The sequence below is a fragment of the Rousettus aegyptiacus genome, unplaced genomic scaffold (assembly GCF_014176215.1).
Source record: "Rousettus aegyptiacus isolate mRouAeg1 unplaced genomic scaffold, mRouAeg1.p scaffold_m13_p_2, whole genome shotgun sequence".
Classification (NCBI taxonomy): domain Eukaryota; kingdom Metazoa; phylum Chordata; class Mammalia; order Chiroptera; family Pteropodidae; genus Rousettus; species Rousettus aegyptiacus.
The window spans coordinates 108232785-108252098 of NW_023416295.1; the positions used below are offsets into that span (position 1 = coordinate 108232785).

Sequence of the window (19314 nt, forward strand, 5' to 3'; positions counted from 1 at the left end):
CTTCTTTTTACTCCAGTATCTATGACTTTTTCCTCTTTTGTTAAACTTCTTTATTTTGCATAGGCTAACTATTTGTTAGCCTATGCTTTCACCATCCTTTTGAAAAACTCTCCTACGAAACTTACTGGCCACATGTTGTTCGTCACCAGCAAAATTTTATTAACTATTAATAAGCCAGCAGTTTTTTAAAATTCTTTTCATGTATGTTTTTTTTTTTTTAGCGGCAAAATTCCATTACAAAATAAAACACAGGTGAATACCCAATTCATGAAATATTTAAAAGTAAAATTTCTCTGGGAAAAGTCAGAACATATAGTCTGGAACAGACTGAAACATTGCTCATAGGTCTATCTACCCCTACCTCTATAAAGGCCTCAAAGACTACTGGGCGAATGTAGGCTCTTATATACTCAGTTTAAAACTTATGTCCTTTTACTCCTTTTCCCAAAATGACTATTGCAAATCTCAGTTACCATATTCTGGTTGATTGCATATGTTTTTCTATTATATAATCTAATAATTGTGTATAAAATCATTAGTCATTTTCATTATAATTATTATAGCAACATGTGATTGTGATCATTACTATACAACATGTGATTATCACTATAATCACATTTATTATCTTCATTTCCTTCAATTCAAAATTTTAAGTGAACAAATGTAAATGAAATTAATTTTGGCTTTCACTATTAACAAAATCATCATAATCATCATGCATTATGCAATATTGTTTAATAATTATCATATCAGATTACACATAGTATGTTTTGTTATACTTCTACTGATTCCATACTGAAATTACTAAATTTTCTAAAAGAATATGTAAAATATACATTATATTTTTAAATGTAGTCAATTGTTATTTAATATAAATGCAATTTACTTTTAATGTACTTTATGAACTCTGGTTTAGACTTAGATTTGAACTTCTTTGCTGCTACCTATAGTATAATCTATGGTTATCATTAGATATCACTGGTGGCTCATATCTATTAGATAATTATATTTTCTGTTAAACCCAATAGCTGTTACTGGAGCATTTGGAGTGCCTTGTGTCACGACATGAAAGGTCACTAAGAATGACAGTGGTAAAACGGCAAGCCCAGTCCCCCTCGGGAGTTTCCAGCGAAGTCGAGGTTCTCAAGGCGCTGAAATCTTTGTTTGAGCACCACAAGGCCTTGGATGAAAAGGTACAGTATTGTAAAAGGGTTCTTACAATTTTATACCTCAATTATACCTCAAAACGCTGAAATCAAAAAATAGAATGTATTAAAGAAAAGGCATAGTATCGACAAAAGATTTCAGCTTAACTGTACTTTTGTCATCAGCAACTGTGCTGAGGATCACGGCAACTGTGCTCCTTGTCTTCATTTTTGTGCACCTGACTTCTGAAGTAAGTCAATTCAGAGGAACACATTTGAGTTTTAGAAAAATCATTTTTAAGAAAATGCAGCTGGATTATTGTGTTGGTAATATTTATAACTATGTTTTTAAAATTATCACTGAATCTCTGGCTTATCAAGTTAAACTTCTATTATGGTGTGTTATGGTCCCACTCCAGATGGCCATTTGAAATTTAATATTGTCATTCGGCTTCTTTCTCTCTCTCTCCCTCTCTCTCTCTCTCTCTCATTTTTTCCTGCCTTACCCCTCTCTGAAATGCATGTATATAGATGCCAACACTGTAAATAACTAATTAGCAGTTAAGCATATCTTGAGGTATAAATTGGATGTTCTTTAACCTTTAGAGGTTTATATTAGAAGCATACTGTTTTTTTTAAGTCTCTAATATCTTAGTTCTGAATATACATTTTTAGTGGAAAAACCTGCTTTAGGTCTTTTTAAAAGTAACTGTGTCTCTTAGCTGTTACTCAAATAAATTCCAGTGACATAAATAAGCCAAAGTGATGATTATATCCTTTGGAGATTGGTAAGGCTTATGACATGATTTCAATTTTGTGAAATTTCAAGGAATAAACCTTTAAAAATTAATGAACCTTTAGGATTTTATAGAGTGGGAATTAGGGTGCTCATTGTAAAGTATTTGACAAGTTCTGAGCATTAAAATTCAAACTAGGGATTATTAGCCAGTTATATCCAGGTTTTGACATGGAGATACTTTTTATCCATGTAATATTTATATATATATATATATATATTTTTTTTTATCATTGGTTTTTCAGATGTTCTTTGAGAAGGAGATTATGTAGAGTGTGTACATAATTATAACTATTATTATGTCTAGATTATTAAAAAGAAAGTATATTTCATTTTTTATTTTAGCTATGAGGCAACAAGTTTATGAATAATGTTGAATAAAACAGGAATGGGAATTATATGAAGAGCCCTAATAAATATAATATCAATGAATATTGCTTATCAAATAATCATTTAATATAATTAATGTTCAATATTATATTTTCTGTCTTATTATGAAAGTACATTATTAAGAATTTGCAAGACTTTATAGAATATCTATTATGGTTTAGACTCTTTGGTAGGTATTTAAAACACAAAGGTAAATAGTACATTCTTACACCTGAGGAGTTTGTAATTAGTGCCAGAGAGTCACATGTTAGTAATGGGCAATACTAAGAGATGTGTACATAGCAATATGGAGTATGGAGTCATAGAAGTGTTGTGACTTATTCTGCTTGAAAAAGTGACAAGTCAAGAATGTCCTCACAGAGGGGATGACATTTGATCTGGGTATTAAAAAAGTCAGGGTGTTTAAAGCAGAGAAATGAAGATGCTCTAAATACTATGATCAACATGTAAAATAACTCAGAGCTATAAGAAAAACATGGCCTGTTCAGAGAAAATTTAACATGATTCAAATAAAGAAACACTAGAAACACTCCACATCATTTAGGTGAGAGATGCTTTTATGAAGGAGTTAATAGAAAGCAATAAACAGCGTTTAAGACAAATAACCTTATGAGTATGAGTACTTTTAAGAAGAAAATGGTTGTTGTACAACTTAGAATGTAGAAATAATTTACTGTCAGGTCAGTAAATTTAACATAATTAAATGAAGTGTTTTATACTATAGCCCCAGGAGCTATAATAGGATTTAATAATTCACCATAAGTGCCTTGGACCTCAGCGAGTTCAGGGGCAACTGAACGGATTATCAACAAAGTAATGCTAAACAGCCTAAAGGAAAAATGTTATGATGTTGGGTTCTAGATTTGGACAGAGTGGCTTCTCTAACCATCTCTTTCTTCTTATTTTGAATGAGGAGAGAATAATAGTACCTACCTCACAGAGTTGTCAGGAGGATTAGGTGTGATCAACATGCAAAGCTCTCAGCCAGTGCTCAGCATATGGCAAATGCTCGGTGAATGTAATATTAATATTATTATTAATATAAAAAGTTTTAGCATTTGACAAAACTTTCAAACTACATGAAGATGTTATCATCACTGTTGGTTTCATGCTTGTTTTAAGTAGTGTTTCATTTAGCTATTGAGGGATTAATATGACCCTAAGCAGCTTCATGAACAATTTCCCTAAGAATATCTCACAGCTCCTCATGGGGGTAAGAAGGGATGGGGAGAAAGACATATAAACTAGTAGTTAAAATATTCTAATTTAAGTGCAATGGATATTATATTCAAATATAGAAAAGATCAAATAAAGGTGCAATTAATCATATCTTGAGCACAAGAAACTACCAACTTTATTATACAGGGTTTACATGAAGACATAAAAAAAGTATAAAAGATTGAGCATGACTACGGACAATTATTATGACTGGCAGTCTTCACTGTCGATGTGCTTATTTACTTCTTTATACATCCACTGATCATAGGGTAGAATTTTCACAATTAGCTAAGACCAACAATACTTTTGACATTACCCTCCAACATGTTCACCAATTCCGTGGGCTGGAAGAAATTAGAAATATAAGTGTGTTTCATAATCGCTCAGATATCGACTATTTTTTAAAAGAGTACATATTTAATATGTATGGAAAATGTCATAAAATATTAAATATATACATGCACTCCACATTTATTTCCATGATCTAATACTGCAGTGTTAAAACTGGATTTGAACTTCTATAGAGATTTCCTCACAATGTTTTTTGTTGCAGGATAGAAAATTCCAAAATGAAACCTTGCCATGACTTAATTTCATTTTAAATGTATGCTTCTCGCACCAAAGTTCCTTTCATCCTGAAACACATTTGACATTTTAGGGATTTATTTTAATTTCCAGGAGTAAAATTTTTATGACTTTAAACTATCTTTTGGGAAAGAAAAAAATCCTCCTCTTTATTTTTATACCATTATGAAGCAAATAAATGTAGCAGATAAAATTAAAAATCAAATATTCTAGATATACATAATATATTTTGGGGGGTAACATTGTAGCTCCATAAATAAGTAATCAACATATCTTAACTTAAAGACTATGCAAAAATAGATTAATTAAACATAGTTAAATAGTAAAAATATTTAAAAAGTTAAGTATAGAGCTAAGGCTGTCAACTATGTACTTATATTTAGGGGGAAAAAAAGAACACCAAATCTAACAAGAAAAAATAAAGGTAATTATGGCATTCTGCTAATGCTATGCTCAGAGCAGAGCAGAAACCTAAGAGCCTTATCAGAGATACTATTTTTTTCTTCTATCAGTGGAGTTCCAGCTATGTACATAAGGTAAAATGTTAAGATTCTTTATACCCTAGGAAAGTTACCCCTTTGGATCTTACCTTTTAATCCTTACATAAATGTGGATAAAACATTCATATCATAATGTATTGATATTTATATTATCAATTTTTACATTTATAACTAATTCAAAATATATTCAGACATTGTTTTTATTTTCTTGTAATAACAGCTTCAGATTTATTACTTTGTAGATAATAAAATCTCGAGTTGTAAATGCTGTTCTAAATTTATTGAGGGGCGAATCTATTTTCATATCATTGAAAGATCAATATAATGAGAATATAAATGTTTAACTTGTGGTACATAAAAATCAGTTTGAAACAGTTTCTGTGAATTTTAGTTGAGAAAAGAAAGTCAGGAAGATATTTTAACCTACAAGATAGCCTCGTTTCAGCTATTCCTTATGTGACTTGAATGACTCTCAGAAACATTCCAGTGTATTAGTGTCTTTTAAAATATGGTACCTTCACCTCTTCACAGCAGTGTAAATGTAATCTGATCAGTGTTGATGAGATCATTGACTTATGTTTAGACCATTTCATATTGTTGTTCTCAACTAAGACTCCTAGACCTTTATCAGAACACCTACATTTTTTTAGTTGGTATTTTAGGAAGTTGACATAAAACTTTACAATCATACCTGTTAAATGCCAAGCATATCTTAAAAGATTTTTGATGCTATCTGCATTCCACATATAAGTAGTCCCCCTCATTTGCATGCCTTTGGGATATTTGTTTCTTTTGCAACTATTCAAGACATTCATAAAAAGTATTCCCCAAGTCAAATCATCAAAGATTTCCTTCCAAGTAGCTCCTTTTCAGTTATTAATCTGCATTAGTTTTATGCATTTTTATGAACAATTGGATATTTGTCTAACAGTACTGGTACTTGAAAGTCCACCTAGCACACCTAGGTAGCATGAAAGATTCCATGTAATCAAATGTCCTTGAAATCAAATGTCCATTTATGTAAATATAATTACTAATTTTCAGAGAATTTGAGCATTATAAAATATAATTAATATAAAACCACTCAAATACTTATTATTTATTATTCAAGATGTATTTCAGGAGTTAAGTATACCCAATCACCTGAATATATACCAGATATCATTATACAGTACAAAAACATGATCGTTTTTTGAAAATTTTAAATTAGATTTTAGATTAATAAAACATTAGTGCTTTTTGTTTGTTCGCCAATTGGAACATACTGTTATAACTCTAACTCCAAAATCATTACATATGCTTTTGTATATTTTATATACTTAACCTATATTACTAGTTAAATCTTACTAAAAAAAAATAAAATACCATGCATTAAAATACATTATCAACAAATTAATAAAAGTTTATAAAAATAATTGTTTATTAAAATAAATATTCACTACACAAATACTATAATAGTCCTATGGAAAAATCTCTGCTAATTCATAAATGCTCAGAAACTCATCATAAATTGTGTTGAAGCTATAAATTTTAATGATTTTTTCCCCCAAGGAAAATTAAGCTGCTATAATAATTCATTTTAATTCAGTCAAATTTATTTCTCTGAATTTTTTCATAAATGCAATATTTTTAACATGGTGAAAATTTATCTTTTTAGATCAGTGTAATATAGAGTATACTTATTGATCCAAATATGTAACAAATATAACAATTTTAGAAGTTCTAAGACAAAAATAAAAGAAACACTTTGAGTTTCATTTATGTATGACATTTGCAAACCATAATTATTTTCAAACTGAATGTTTACAGAGTCTTTTGTTCTATAAAATATAATGATTTAACCTTTGATGTCTGGAAGCTAGTTAGGAACTCTAGAGTAATTAAATAGTTTCCAATCCCTCAAGAACAATATAGACCTCTAATTAATACAAAACGTGAGCAGTGGACATTTTTCAAATTCTAAAAATCCTTTGCTTTTAAACAAATAATTTTTGAAATTAGGTAGTAAATGCCAAATGAAAACTTATTTATTATTTTTAAAAAGTAGAGAATAAGTTTTTTGCCTATGTCTTATGCTTAATCGGTGACTATTTTTCAGATGAATTCATAATATACTTTTGAACTTTGCCTCCACTTACAATGCATCAAAATTGAGAACAAGACGGGTCGATCTCCAACCTCACTGGAAAATATATCATTGAAACACTAAAACGACATGATTACAAGAAAATCCCTTGATACAGTGACATTATGAGGTGAAAATGTATTCATAGTATTCCTGAGCACTTGGTGCTATAAATACTTTAAAAATAGCCGAATGTGACTGTCTCTGATAATGCTAATGATAGATTCAGCACAGTTTAACGTGTATGAGATGTACATTACGGCACATATTTTGGTTTTTCTTCTAGGTAAGGGAGCGACTGAGGGTTTCTTTAGAAAGAGTCTCTGCACTGGAAGAAGAACTAGCTGCTGCTAATCAGGAGGTAACATACCAAACTTTCTCCTCTTTTGAGGTGCAATATCGCTAACATTATATCCCTTGTGTTTCACGTCACTTTTATTAAAACTGTCAGAAAAATAAATTACATTCTGTATATGCCACTGAACAAGGCCTGTTGAAACTATTTGCCAGAGTTATGTCTTCTTATTTCTGGTCATTCAGATCTGCCACTAAGAAATGAAAGGAAAATTATCAAGAGCTAGTGAGATGGGGATTTAGAAAGACTGCAGTCAGAATGCCAGTCATTTTGAGAAGTAAAACACAGCTCTGAAACTGGAAAACATACAAAATGTCTGTTAAACTTAAAAATGTCACAAATCAAGTTCATTCCTTGTGATATAAATATGTTTCCCCTCAGGTCCTTACTATTATCATCTAAAAGCATTGTGCCATGTTTAATGGCATCATTGAATCCATTTATTTTAATGTCATTCATGACACTAAGAAAGTATTTTATAAATATCTCTGAGTTTTAAAAAGTTGTTTTTATTTAGAAGATTTTACTTTTGATTAGTATACAAATGAACTTGGGTTATTAAAAGATATATTTAAAATATATAAATATATACAACAAATTTAATCTATGTAGGCCACTAAAATAGCCCCATCTCTCTCTCTCTCTCTCTCTCTCTCTCTCTCTCTCCTTCTTTCTCTCTCTCTCTTTCTCTCTCTCTCTCTCTCCCACACACACATATATACATTTTATCTACAAAGCAAGTTTTTTGGAAGAAGCTTATTTTAGTAGTATAAATATTTTTATTACTAATAGTAGACAAACTAAAATAATTCAGCAAACTTTTAAATGATTAAAGAAGTAGGAAGTTAATGCAATTAATTATGTATTAAGGTATTCTTAACAAAATAATATTTACATATATTTACATTTGCATCACACACACAAACAAATACACACATTTTCAAACCAGGCTAATATTCTTATCCAGTACAAAATCCTCATCTTTTAAAATAAGCTAGGGCAATCGAGTAGTTTATATATGCTTTTGTTTGCTTCATATTTAACAATTTAAACTTTAGAAATAATAAACTTTTAACTACAGGAAGAATGAGTTCTGTTAATTAAAGGCTAGTAGTGTTAAAAGCATAAATAGTGGCACAATCATTTGAAAAAGATGTAGAAAGAAAACTCTTTTGGTAACCAGATCAGTTTAGCAAACTTGATGTTTCAAAAAAATAAAACGTAAAAGATTGGTACCTCCTAGTCACTGTAGAAGAAAAGAAATTCTAAGATAATGGGTACTGACAAGAAAAAAACCCAGTCCCTTTATGGACAGAATATATAAAATTATCTATCAAGTAACTGCATATTACTGAGTGTTCAGGAAGAAAACTTTAAATGTTAATTCATTTTGTATCTTATCATTATTAACTTTGATTATCATGTATGTTTACATTTATTTTGAGTAAATCCTTCAAAATAGTTTATTGATAAGTATAAGCAAAAAAAGGTTTGGGGACCACTAATATGAAAGTCTTGCAGTAATTAAATTTCTATTTGTCATAAACAAAGGTATAATGAGAGCACTTGACTGAAGTATTTATGCTGAAATAAAAATATTCCATATATTCAAGTGAGGCTCTGAAAATTTGCTCCAGAAATGGCAACTAAGTAGTTCAATTACACATAAGATGGGATATCAACACTTGAGAACAAAAGTGGAGAAACAATTTTTGACCATTGTCTGTATTATAGTTTTAGCCCTCAAATATTAACTGTAGTCTCTTGTAGGCAATATGGTACATTTGATTGCTTGCATATAGATTAAATAAATTTTAATCATTAAAATTACTCTCAAAATAGCGCATCCTTTCTGAGTGCTTTTGTTTTGTTTTAAATGATTTATATAAATAAGAGAAAAGTCATTGTGTACTCATTATTAACTTCAATGTATTTGCTGTTGTTGATCGTAATTAATTTCTATGGAGCCTAATCTGAATTCCTACGTAGGCAGGCACAGATCCAGTTAAAAACTAACTAAATAAAAAGGTCCTTTAATTTTCTAATAATAAATTGTTTACAAATAATTAGTGATTTTTAAAGAAAGTAAACAGAAAAAATCAGCTTTTACTTCCTAATGCAATTTATAATAAAATAAAAATAAAATCAGAAGACACCTACAATTTGAATTCTTGATTCTCTATAGTAACAGCAATTGGTACAAAAAAATTTTGTAAGTAAATCATCATTTATTGATGATAACAAGATACATTTAGAAACCTGACAAATCAGTCTAGAAAAATTCATACTATTGGCAGCTTCAATAAGGGGAACTTGATGAAGTTAGAGGAAGTAATTGAAGAGGATATTTTAGAAATAAAAAGAAAAATTTTATTAAAAAAAGAAAAACTTATTTAAGAATACGTTCTTAAGAGTCAAATAAAATTATATAAGATAGACAAAAATAATCAGTTACAAAATTTCTGCATGTGCCTAATGAGCCAGGGATTGGGGAGATCTTCATTTGATACTTCAGATTTTAAATTAAAATTACAATGTATTTACTAGTGTCCCTTATAATTCAAATCTATTTGTTTCCTGAGTTCATATAGTAAGCTTGGAGAATAAAATATTAATAACATAATGATATAATATACTCTATTAATACATGTATAATGATATATATTACATGAACCTATAATATGCCACTGAGAACCTCTTCAATGGTCTTAACCTACAAATCCAGCTCTAACTCCTACTAGCCTTCACTGAGTCATTTCTAAGTTCTTTTAAATTATAGGATTCATTATTTTTGAAAGCAGCCAACATTTTTCTTGCCTCTAAATCTTACTTATGCTAATGTTTCTCTTGGAATGCCTCCACAACTCCAATTCACCCACTGAAATTATACTTCCCCATTTAAACTCAAGTTCAGACATCACCATAATTTGAATGAGCTATTTAATGATTTCTTGCCAACAATCATTGCTCCTTAGTTTAAGTTGCTAGAGCTTATTGCTTCAGCATTTATTATGACTTTTCAACAAGTATTAGGGTTAATTATATACCTGCTTAAGCCTAGGTTGTTAGTTTCCTGAGAAAATGGACCGCATCTTGCTCATTTGTATTTATTTCACTTAGTACAGTGATATGAACCTTGTGATCAATATGTACTTGTCAAATTTTATTGCACAGAGTTTGTTCTGACCAGTGTTTTCGCATTGTTCCTTGGCTATTCCCTTAATAGAGAATTTGAACAACCTTAGTCAAGCTCAATAAAGAGTAATACATTAATCATATGCATCAAATGAATAAAATGTGTATTCTTTTGAAATATAATTATTGAGTAACTACCATATGCTGAAAATTCTGTGAGTCTCTGACAGGAGGAATAAGAAAAAATAAAATAATAAATAAACATTATGTAAATTTTTATGTAATTTGCTCTCATCCAATGGAGATGGACATATAAACAGACAAGTAAGTTGCAATGTAGTACAAAACTAAATAAATACAAAATAGAGGCCCAACCAAAGTATACAAGAGCAGAGAGGAGAAACATATTTATTCTGAAACAAAGGATTAGAGAAGTCTTCACCCTTGAAGGAAAACTATGATTTGACTTTAAAACTGGGGGAAAACATTTCAGATTGAGCAGACAGTATGATGAAGAAAACCTGAAATGGATTGTTTCAGGAATAATGGATGATGTTGCATTGGTAAGAATCAGAGTGTGAAAAGGTGTAGAAGTGAGGAGGGGAGAGGTTGATTTTAGAGGACCCTGAATGCCATGTTCAAAATTGGAATTCGTACTTTATAAAATGAGAAAGTAGTGAAGGTATAGTTTTGTTTCATTTTGTTTTGTTTTGTTTTGTTTTGTGAACTGAACACCACTGAGAGTATATTCTATTTTTGTTGTCTTTTTGTAAAGTGTTAAGTTTCAAAGCTGACATCTGATATGGCTGGCGGGAAAATTAATCTCGTGATTTTCATGATGACACTTTAACAAACATTTTATTATGTATCTTTTGTTTGTCAGGCATTGTGTTAAGTACTGAATATAAACAGATAATAATAAAACTCATACTAATAAACCAATAGTTCTTTCACATCTAGTATGGGAGATAGACATGGTAGAAAGTAATTATAAAGGAGAGTTAGTATTTAAAAGGAGTGGAGTGTCAGTTTGGGAAGATGAAAAAACTTCTGAAGATGAAAGAGGTGTTTGCATAACAATGTGAACATAAAATCACTGAACCGTATACATAAAAATAGTTAAAATGATAAACTTTATGTTAGGTACATTTTACCACAAAAAACGTAATTATAATACACTATGACTAATGTGAAAATGATAGTAGATATAAGGTTTAATAGTATTAAAAAAGAGAGTAATTAATTGTTTGGGCATGAATGAGGAAAAACAGCTGGTGTTAAGAAAATTTTCCAAAAGAAATCATACTATTTGCAACTACATGGATGAATCTAGAGGACCTTACACTAAATGAAATAAGATAGACAGAGAAAGACGAATACTATATGACCTCACTTATATATAGAATATAAAAATGTCAAATTCATAGACACAGAGTAGACTGGTGGTGGCCAGGGGCTGGGGGGTTGAGGGAAATGGGGAAATAGGATCCAGGTCAAAGGATGCAAACTATCAGTTACAAGATAAATAAGATAAGAGGCTCTTATTAGGGGATCTAATATAAAGCATAGTGACCAGAGTTAACAATATTGTATCTTATACTTAAATTTTGCCATGAGAATAGATCTTAAATGTTCTCACCACCAAAACAGAAAAAAAGAAAAAATAACTATGTGAGATGAAGAATGTGATAATCATTTCAAAATATATACATATATCAGGTCACCTCATTTTACATCTTAAACCTACACAATATTATTTGTCAATTGTATTTCAATAGAGCTGAAAAAATATTTTTAAAAACTTTCTAGAGAAAAAAAAATTACCAAGAATCTCAAGAGTGACTATAAAGACCTAACAGATGGACTTGGAATAAGAGAAGGAAAGCAAGCAGGAGTAGTGAAGGGGACAAGCCTGCAGAGACAGGCAGATCTAAGTTAGGAATGGCTGGAACATTGACTTCTTTCTGTAGGCAATGGTAAATCAACAGAGTTTTTAAGGAGGGAAGAGATATGATCATATTTTTAATTTTGTAGACCAATGGTACCTCCAAAAGTTAAAGGTAAAAAATGTATATGATAGTTAAGGTACTGTTTTTTAATAGTGGAAAACATAAATATAAATGAAAGAACCAAAGCAATATTATAAATACATATGTATATGACTATACATATACATATATATACCTATATATATACACACATATATATGTGTGTGTGTGTGTGTGTATACACATAATCAAAGTTTGCTGTTACTTTTTTTGCCCCACACAGGAACGTTGTTATTTATTGTTAACATTGATTACATTTTCCAGGCCATTATCCTAAAAAAGTGAGTCCAGACTACTTAGACAAAGAAAATACAATACAGTCTGTATTTCTTGCAGAGTATTTCTGGTACTGCTTAAAATTGGAAATGACAAAATAGGTACAATAAAAAGACATGCAAAGAGGAATAAATAGATTATTCAGGAGCTACGGTAAAAATTCAATTGACAGACTAATTTAAAGTGAATACACAGGTGTGCTTATTTTAAAAGCTTTTCTACATGATTGCATTATACTTGAAATAGCATATTTAGTTGTAGGCTGAACTATATTTTTCATATCCTGTTTGTTTATTCCAACCACTGAATTTACTAATTTTCAATTAGAATTTTCTTAAAGAAATTAACATTTCATTGTACTTCATCTATAATCAGCTTTATCCCTGAAGTATAATTTCCTAAAAAAAAGTTAAAGAACTTTCATGGGGAAATAAAGTCCATTCACATTCAGAAAAAAATTGGATCAGGATAATGAGATGAGGTAGAGGAAACAAACATGTTTGGGGGCCTTTATAGGACCATGGATGGATCATAGCCATTGTTTTAAATGCCTTATGACATTTAATGATCACAACAATCCTTGGAGTTGGGTTAAAAACTAGTACTCAGTTGTATCAATGGAAATGAATGAAAATGTTGAAAAGATAAATAGATACAGGCAAAGGTGGAACTTACCCCAAAAAGCCAATAAGAGGCTGGGAAGAAGTAATGAGAGATGTGAAACTCAAGAAAGTCAAGAGTCTTTGAAGAAAAGAAAAAATGATGATGATAAAGAAAGAGAGAAAGAGAGAGAGAGAGAGAGAGAGAGAGAGAGAGAGAGGAGTGTTTTAAGTGTAGGGATTAAAAGTTGTCAGCAGTGTCAAATATTTCCTAAAAGTATGTAGGGTTATGTCTAATATGAGGTGATTAGACTCATGATTAAGAGATCACTGGAAATGTTTGCAAAGACAGTTTTATTTTTTTTTAATTTATTTTATACTATGGTGACATTGGTTAACAAAATCCAATAAGTTTCAGGTATACAATATGTATTGTGTGTTCACCACTCATAGTTAGATTTCTTTCTGTCACCACATATTTGACCCCTTTATAAATTGTAATGGAAAGAGAATAGCTGTGATGAAAAGAATTTGAGTTAATTAGAAATTTTTAAATGAGAGATGTCAAGTAATACTCTTATGAGATGTTGGCAACAAAGAAGAGCAGAGGGTAAAAGCTGAATAGGTAGTCAATGAAGGGAGATAACCTATTGAAAATGCTTACTGCCAACGGAAAAAAAGAAGGAAAAAACAAAGTAGGGCAACCCAGTAGAGGGTAGGCATGGTTTCAAGATCAATGGCAAATAGTAAAATGACTTCCTCTGAGAAATGGAGGAAGGAGAATGGAATGTGTAGTGTAAAGATGAATGAAGATTTTGATTTGGAGAGGAAAGAAGACGAGACTTTTATTAGAGAGAGTCTTCCCAAGGAAACAAGGGTTATCTGCTAAATGAGGTGGAATAGAGTTACTTTTTTTTTTTTTTTTCAGCTTAAGGAGGCTAAGGATAAGATAATGTAGAAAATGGTGAGGAGCCAGTAAAACTATGCAAGGAGATTTTAGTGTAGGGTGGTAGACCCAGAAAAAGTTCCCTCTGTTACCCTAGAAAACTAAATAAAACCAGTTTCCACAGCACTTAGCAATTGAAACAATTAGAATTCTACAACAGTATTTCCTTATCTAAACCTCTGAAATTCTGTTATTCATCATAATTTAAGAAGAGATACAAATATGAAATTAAAATGGCCTCAGATGTCTTTGATCATTTGGAATAAATCCAGAGGTGAATGTTTCTCTAAAACTTAATGGGGGTAAAAATCAGGAAGCTCCTGAAATCCATAAATAACTCAGCTACATTTAAATAGTTAAAAATAAATTTAATAGCTGAAGATGATCCAGAAAATCATGCAAAAGTGAGAAAGTTGTTGGGCAGTGCTTATTAAAGGAATTTGCCTTGGGGTAACGGATAGCAGTACTCATCTGAAGTTATTGAATTATTTCAGAATCCTAAAAGAGATATTATTAATCTTGATAGGCCTTTGTCGATTACTCATTTTTAAATTCTATCTTTCCAAGTTCTATAAGATAAAAGCAGATTTAATATTTTATGTCTATCATTCCCTTTATAAAAACAATTAATCTTATGACTTTCTAATTTTCTTATATTTATGCATATTGCCTATCCTGATTCAGCTTGTTAGCTTATTTTAATCATTAGTAAATACATGAAACTATTTTCATTATTAGTAATTCTATGACTAACTTTTAATTAACATTCTAACAGAAATTCAAATACAAGTTTTTTGTTTGATTAACATTTGAAGCAAGTCACCATGAACTTACCAGAAAATAGTATTTGTTTAATAACAGTGTTTGCATAAGATAATGACATCTTTGCAGATCCAAAGTTATATCTCTTGAAGATAACATAAAACTGTCTGATGTGATATTCTTAGCTTACCTGCAAACTGTTATGAGTTTCCAATGGGCCCCCTTAGTGAGAACCTAGTTTTCCTGTTTAATAGTAGTTGAGCGATATTCTTTTTTCGCTTTATAATGGTAAACTCAAATTTTCAGCATTCTCAAACTGGCAGCTATTCACAAATGCCTACGATTCCTTATTATACCTCTAGATTATCCTTTATGATGATATTGCTTTGTAAAGATAAGTGTGGAAACTAAATTACCTAAGTTATCATCAATAGAAAATGTCTTCTTTTTTGTTGATAATTGTACTATTCCAGTACAAAGAATCTTTTCCAAATAAAAGGAAATCGAGGTATCTTAAGACAACTATGTTAAAACTCAACAATGAAAAGAGAGTTTAAGGAATTGCTGTTTGCTGCTTTCACTATTTTTGCTATTTCCAAGACCTGTGCGAAGCAATTGTTTAAAATATAGGTTAAAATGGTCTCCTGTTGTGTATAAACATATGAAATCCGTTTGCAGTAGTTCAGATTCTCTTATCTGTTTTGAATAAATCTCTCCTTTGATGAAAGCATAGGGTTCATCTTGCTTGGGATAGAAGACGTGGTTGTTTTATCTTTGCACATGGAGATTATAAACTGCTTTTATTCTCTTTCTACTAATAGCAAGATCAAGCTTGAAATTAATGTTTTGATGATAAACATCATAAATTAACCCATTTAATTTTACCCATGTGCTTACTAGATACAGTATTCTTATGAGAAAGATTACTTATCTTTTTAAGAATTTAAATGGTATATATTTTAATGAAATTTAGTAAGAAAGATACAAAAGATTCTAGTATGAATCCTTTCTCTATTACTAATTATATAACATTTGGTAATTTATTAAACCCCTCTCCACCTCAGTTTTTTCATCTGTGAAATGGAATATTAAAATTTTGTAATGGCCTATCATTCAAAGAATTCATAATATTTGGATGAAATAATATACAAAAAAAATGTTGTAAACTTGAAGTACTGAAGTGTTATTACTATTATTACACTCAAAGGCCAACATCGGTAGTTATTAGTTGAATAGGTAAAAACTCTTCTCTGTTAATAACTTGAACTTGATGATAAACAAAATAACATAATTTTATACCCAGGATTAAATTTCCTTTTATTGGATAAATAAGTACTGTATCTCATTTGTTTCTTAGATTCTGTAGCACTGCATGAATTTTATAAATGACTTTGCAATTTACTCACTTATGTAATTGGTAAAAATAATAGCATCTGCCATTTTACAGGGAGATTATTGTATGCCTGGCACCATGGTGAGCACTATACACCCCCTCAAACACACACACATATTTTTCAGTTAATCATCACAATTAACTTATGAGAAAAGTATAATTGTTACTAGTATTTTTCAAATGAGGAAACTGAGGTTTAGAAGAACTAAGTGAAATATTTTGCATATTATCACAAGTCAAGCAGGAATCCAAAACCAAGATATGTGACTCCAAATTTGAATATTTAATAGTAGCCACTAGGCTGCCTGGCCTTTCTCTTAATAACAAAATTTCTTTATACATGAAAACTTTGTTTCTAAATCAACAGTTTACCTTCTAAAAATTATTTAAATTAATTATGACATCTTCATATTTGTTCTATTTCTATGAATTATTTTAAGATTCATAGCTTCATTATATTGACAGAGCTAAAACAGGTATTAATTAATAAAACATTAAATCAGTTAGTTAAATTATTCTGCTTTTAAACTGCCAAATATTAAGTTGGAATTAAACATATCCCAAAGGCTCTACCTTCCACAATCATCACATTGGAGGGACAGAAGCATTCAATCTATAATGCGATGGCCAGTACTGAGCCAACCTTCAAAGTATGAGGGCACGATCCTTCGCAATACTGACCTCACTTCTGACACCAACTGCAAGATTGAGGGGTTCCCAAATCTACACTCAGGTTCTATAATTTACTAGAAGTACTCACAGAACTCACTGAAAGCTGTTATACTCACAGTTATGGCTTATTACAGGGAAATGATCCAGATCAAAATTAGCCAAGGAAAGCAACACATAGTGCAGAGTCTGGGGGGGTTTCAAACACTAAACTTCCATTGTCCTCAGGATATATGATCCTACTAAAATTGACATGTGGTGATATATGCAGAGTACTGCCAACCTGGGAAGCTCACCCAAGCTTTGAGTGTCCAGAGTTTTTTATTGAGGTTTTATTACCAAAGCATCATTAATTATTTGTCCATGTGATTGATATCAGCCTCCAGGGGAAGACACAAACCATCGTAAATATTATGGTAGGTCTTTCTGTCCTAACCAGCCCCTAAAATAAGACTATTAAAATTGGCCAGCCAAAAACCGAGATTCACTATGGCCAGATCTCTCCCTAAGCAAAGGTATTTCTAGTTGATATGATATAGATTACTTCCCAAAAGCAAAGGCCTGAACTCTCTTTGGGAAAAGCCAAGTTCTTAAATGCACAGATAAAAATTATCTTACCTTTCTGTCTTAATTGAAAATTTTTAATTAACACTTAGTGTTGAGACTATCTCCTTGTTTAATAATATATTGATAAAACAAGTATGTTATTTTCCACTTCGAGAGCACTAACTACAACTGGGAAATAAAAAAGAAAAATCCTATAAGGTATATTGAGCAAATTTTATGGATATGGTTTGAAAAATATGACTAAATTTTACCAGAAATTTTTCTTTAAAAGTAAAATTAACATGCTCAAAACACTTTTTAGGTATAAAATGCAATATTCAGGGTATGACCATTTCGGGCTCAATGTGGAAGCCCCATGAGTGCAGTACTAAGTACTAGATTTGCTACAGAAGGACACAGGCGGTCTAACTATTTGGACCAATTTATACTCTGGTCTTATTTTGTGGCTTTAGACGTATAGATCATAACCAATTCTCCAAGGTACTCTGACATATGTTTCATGCTCACTGAACTAACATCTAATCCTGAGTCACCTTGCCTTTCTAGTTATTTGCAGTAGAATATTAAGCTCCATCTGTCCATCATGACCACCTCTTAGAAAAATCTACAGTCCAACATGGTGCTCAGACCAAGGTTCTCAACTACCTTTGTACACTTCTAAGCATGATGGCAGAAACCTTAATGGTTATTGAATCGACTGCTAAGGGTCATGTCCCCTTTAAATTTAAAGAAGTCCATTCCATTTATATCAGAATTACTCACTTCAAAGGAGAGTACATAATCTTAGACATACTTCCTGTGTAACAACCAAAGTAACCAAGTTTATCTGTGCATAAACTCAATATAGTGCTTCTAAAATATGCAGCTGGTTTTAAATCATAAAATCCATTTGTGCAGCTTACTTTCATCTTTCCTTACCGGTAGAGTTTTTATTGGCACGCACACACACACACACACACACACACACACACACACACACACACACACACACAACTTCTATCTTTGGGTGGAAATGCCTGCCATAGTTGTCACCACTTCTAGCCAGTAGGATATGGAAGGCATTGAAGAGACATGTAAGGATTACTTTTACAGACATAATAAGGAAGTAGCATAAATGATTTTTGCTAAAATTCCATTGAACAAAACTTGGTCTCACAATCACTCTAAGCTGTAAATGAGACTAGCAAGTATAATCTTTATTCGGGTGGCCATATGCAGTAGTTGTATTACTACAGAGTGGAAGAATGGATATTAAAGTATAACAAGTAGCATCTAGAACACACAGATTATAATATTTGGAATTCATTAGTGAATTTAATAAAATCATACAAAAATATATACACAAATATCAGTAGCATTCCCATACAAGCAGTAAATAGAAATGAAAAGTAACAAAGCCTAAATAATAAAAATTGAAGACCATGAATAATGCTTAATTGAAAATATATGTAAGGATAATAATTTAAGACCTTATTTATATTTAGCAAAAATAATATTTATTCAATAAACATTTATTAAAACATTAATAATAGACACTTATAAAGTACCTACAACATGAGAGTCCCTCTTCTAAGTGTTTTATACATTTTAATTCATTTTATGTTCACATTAATAACCTCTGAAACTGGTATTACAAATGCCATCATTTCCAGAGGGAGACAGAGAGTGAGAAGACTGAGGCAAAAAGAGGTTGAATAACTTACGTCCACACTTTCAAAAAGTAGTGCAACCAGAATTTTAATTCATAGTTCATACTCTTAATCAGTACTGTGTATTATCTCCTGGATCAGCACAAAGTACTGTTT

At 30.7% G+C, this 19314-nt stretch overlaps 1 protein-coding gene across 16 annotated transcripts in view; it reads left to right on the plus strand.

Annotated features, from left to right (window-relative positions):
• PPFIA2 (PTPRF interacting protein alpha 2) overlaps positions 1-19314 on the plus strand; it is a 424261-nt gene that overhangs the window by 252540 nt on the left and 152407 nt on the right. For 14 of the 16 annotated variants that reach the window (XM_036237945.1, XM_036237946.1, XM_036237951.1 and 11 more), the window contains 2 exons: positions 1029-1193; positions 7046-7120. In XM_036237945.1, coding sequence (XP_036093838.1) covers positions 1029-1193; positions 7046-7120 — 240 coding nt within the window. The remainder of the gene's footprint in view (positions 1-1028; positions 1194-7045; positions 7121-19314) is intronic. The other 2 variants (XM_036237953.1, XM_036237957.1) reach the window with 1 other exon arrangement.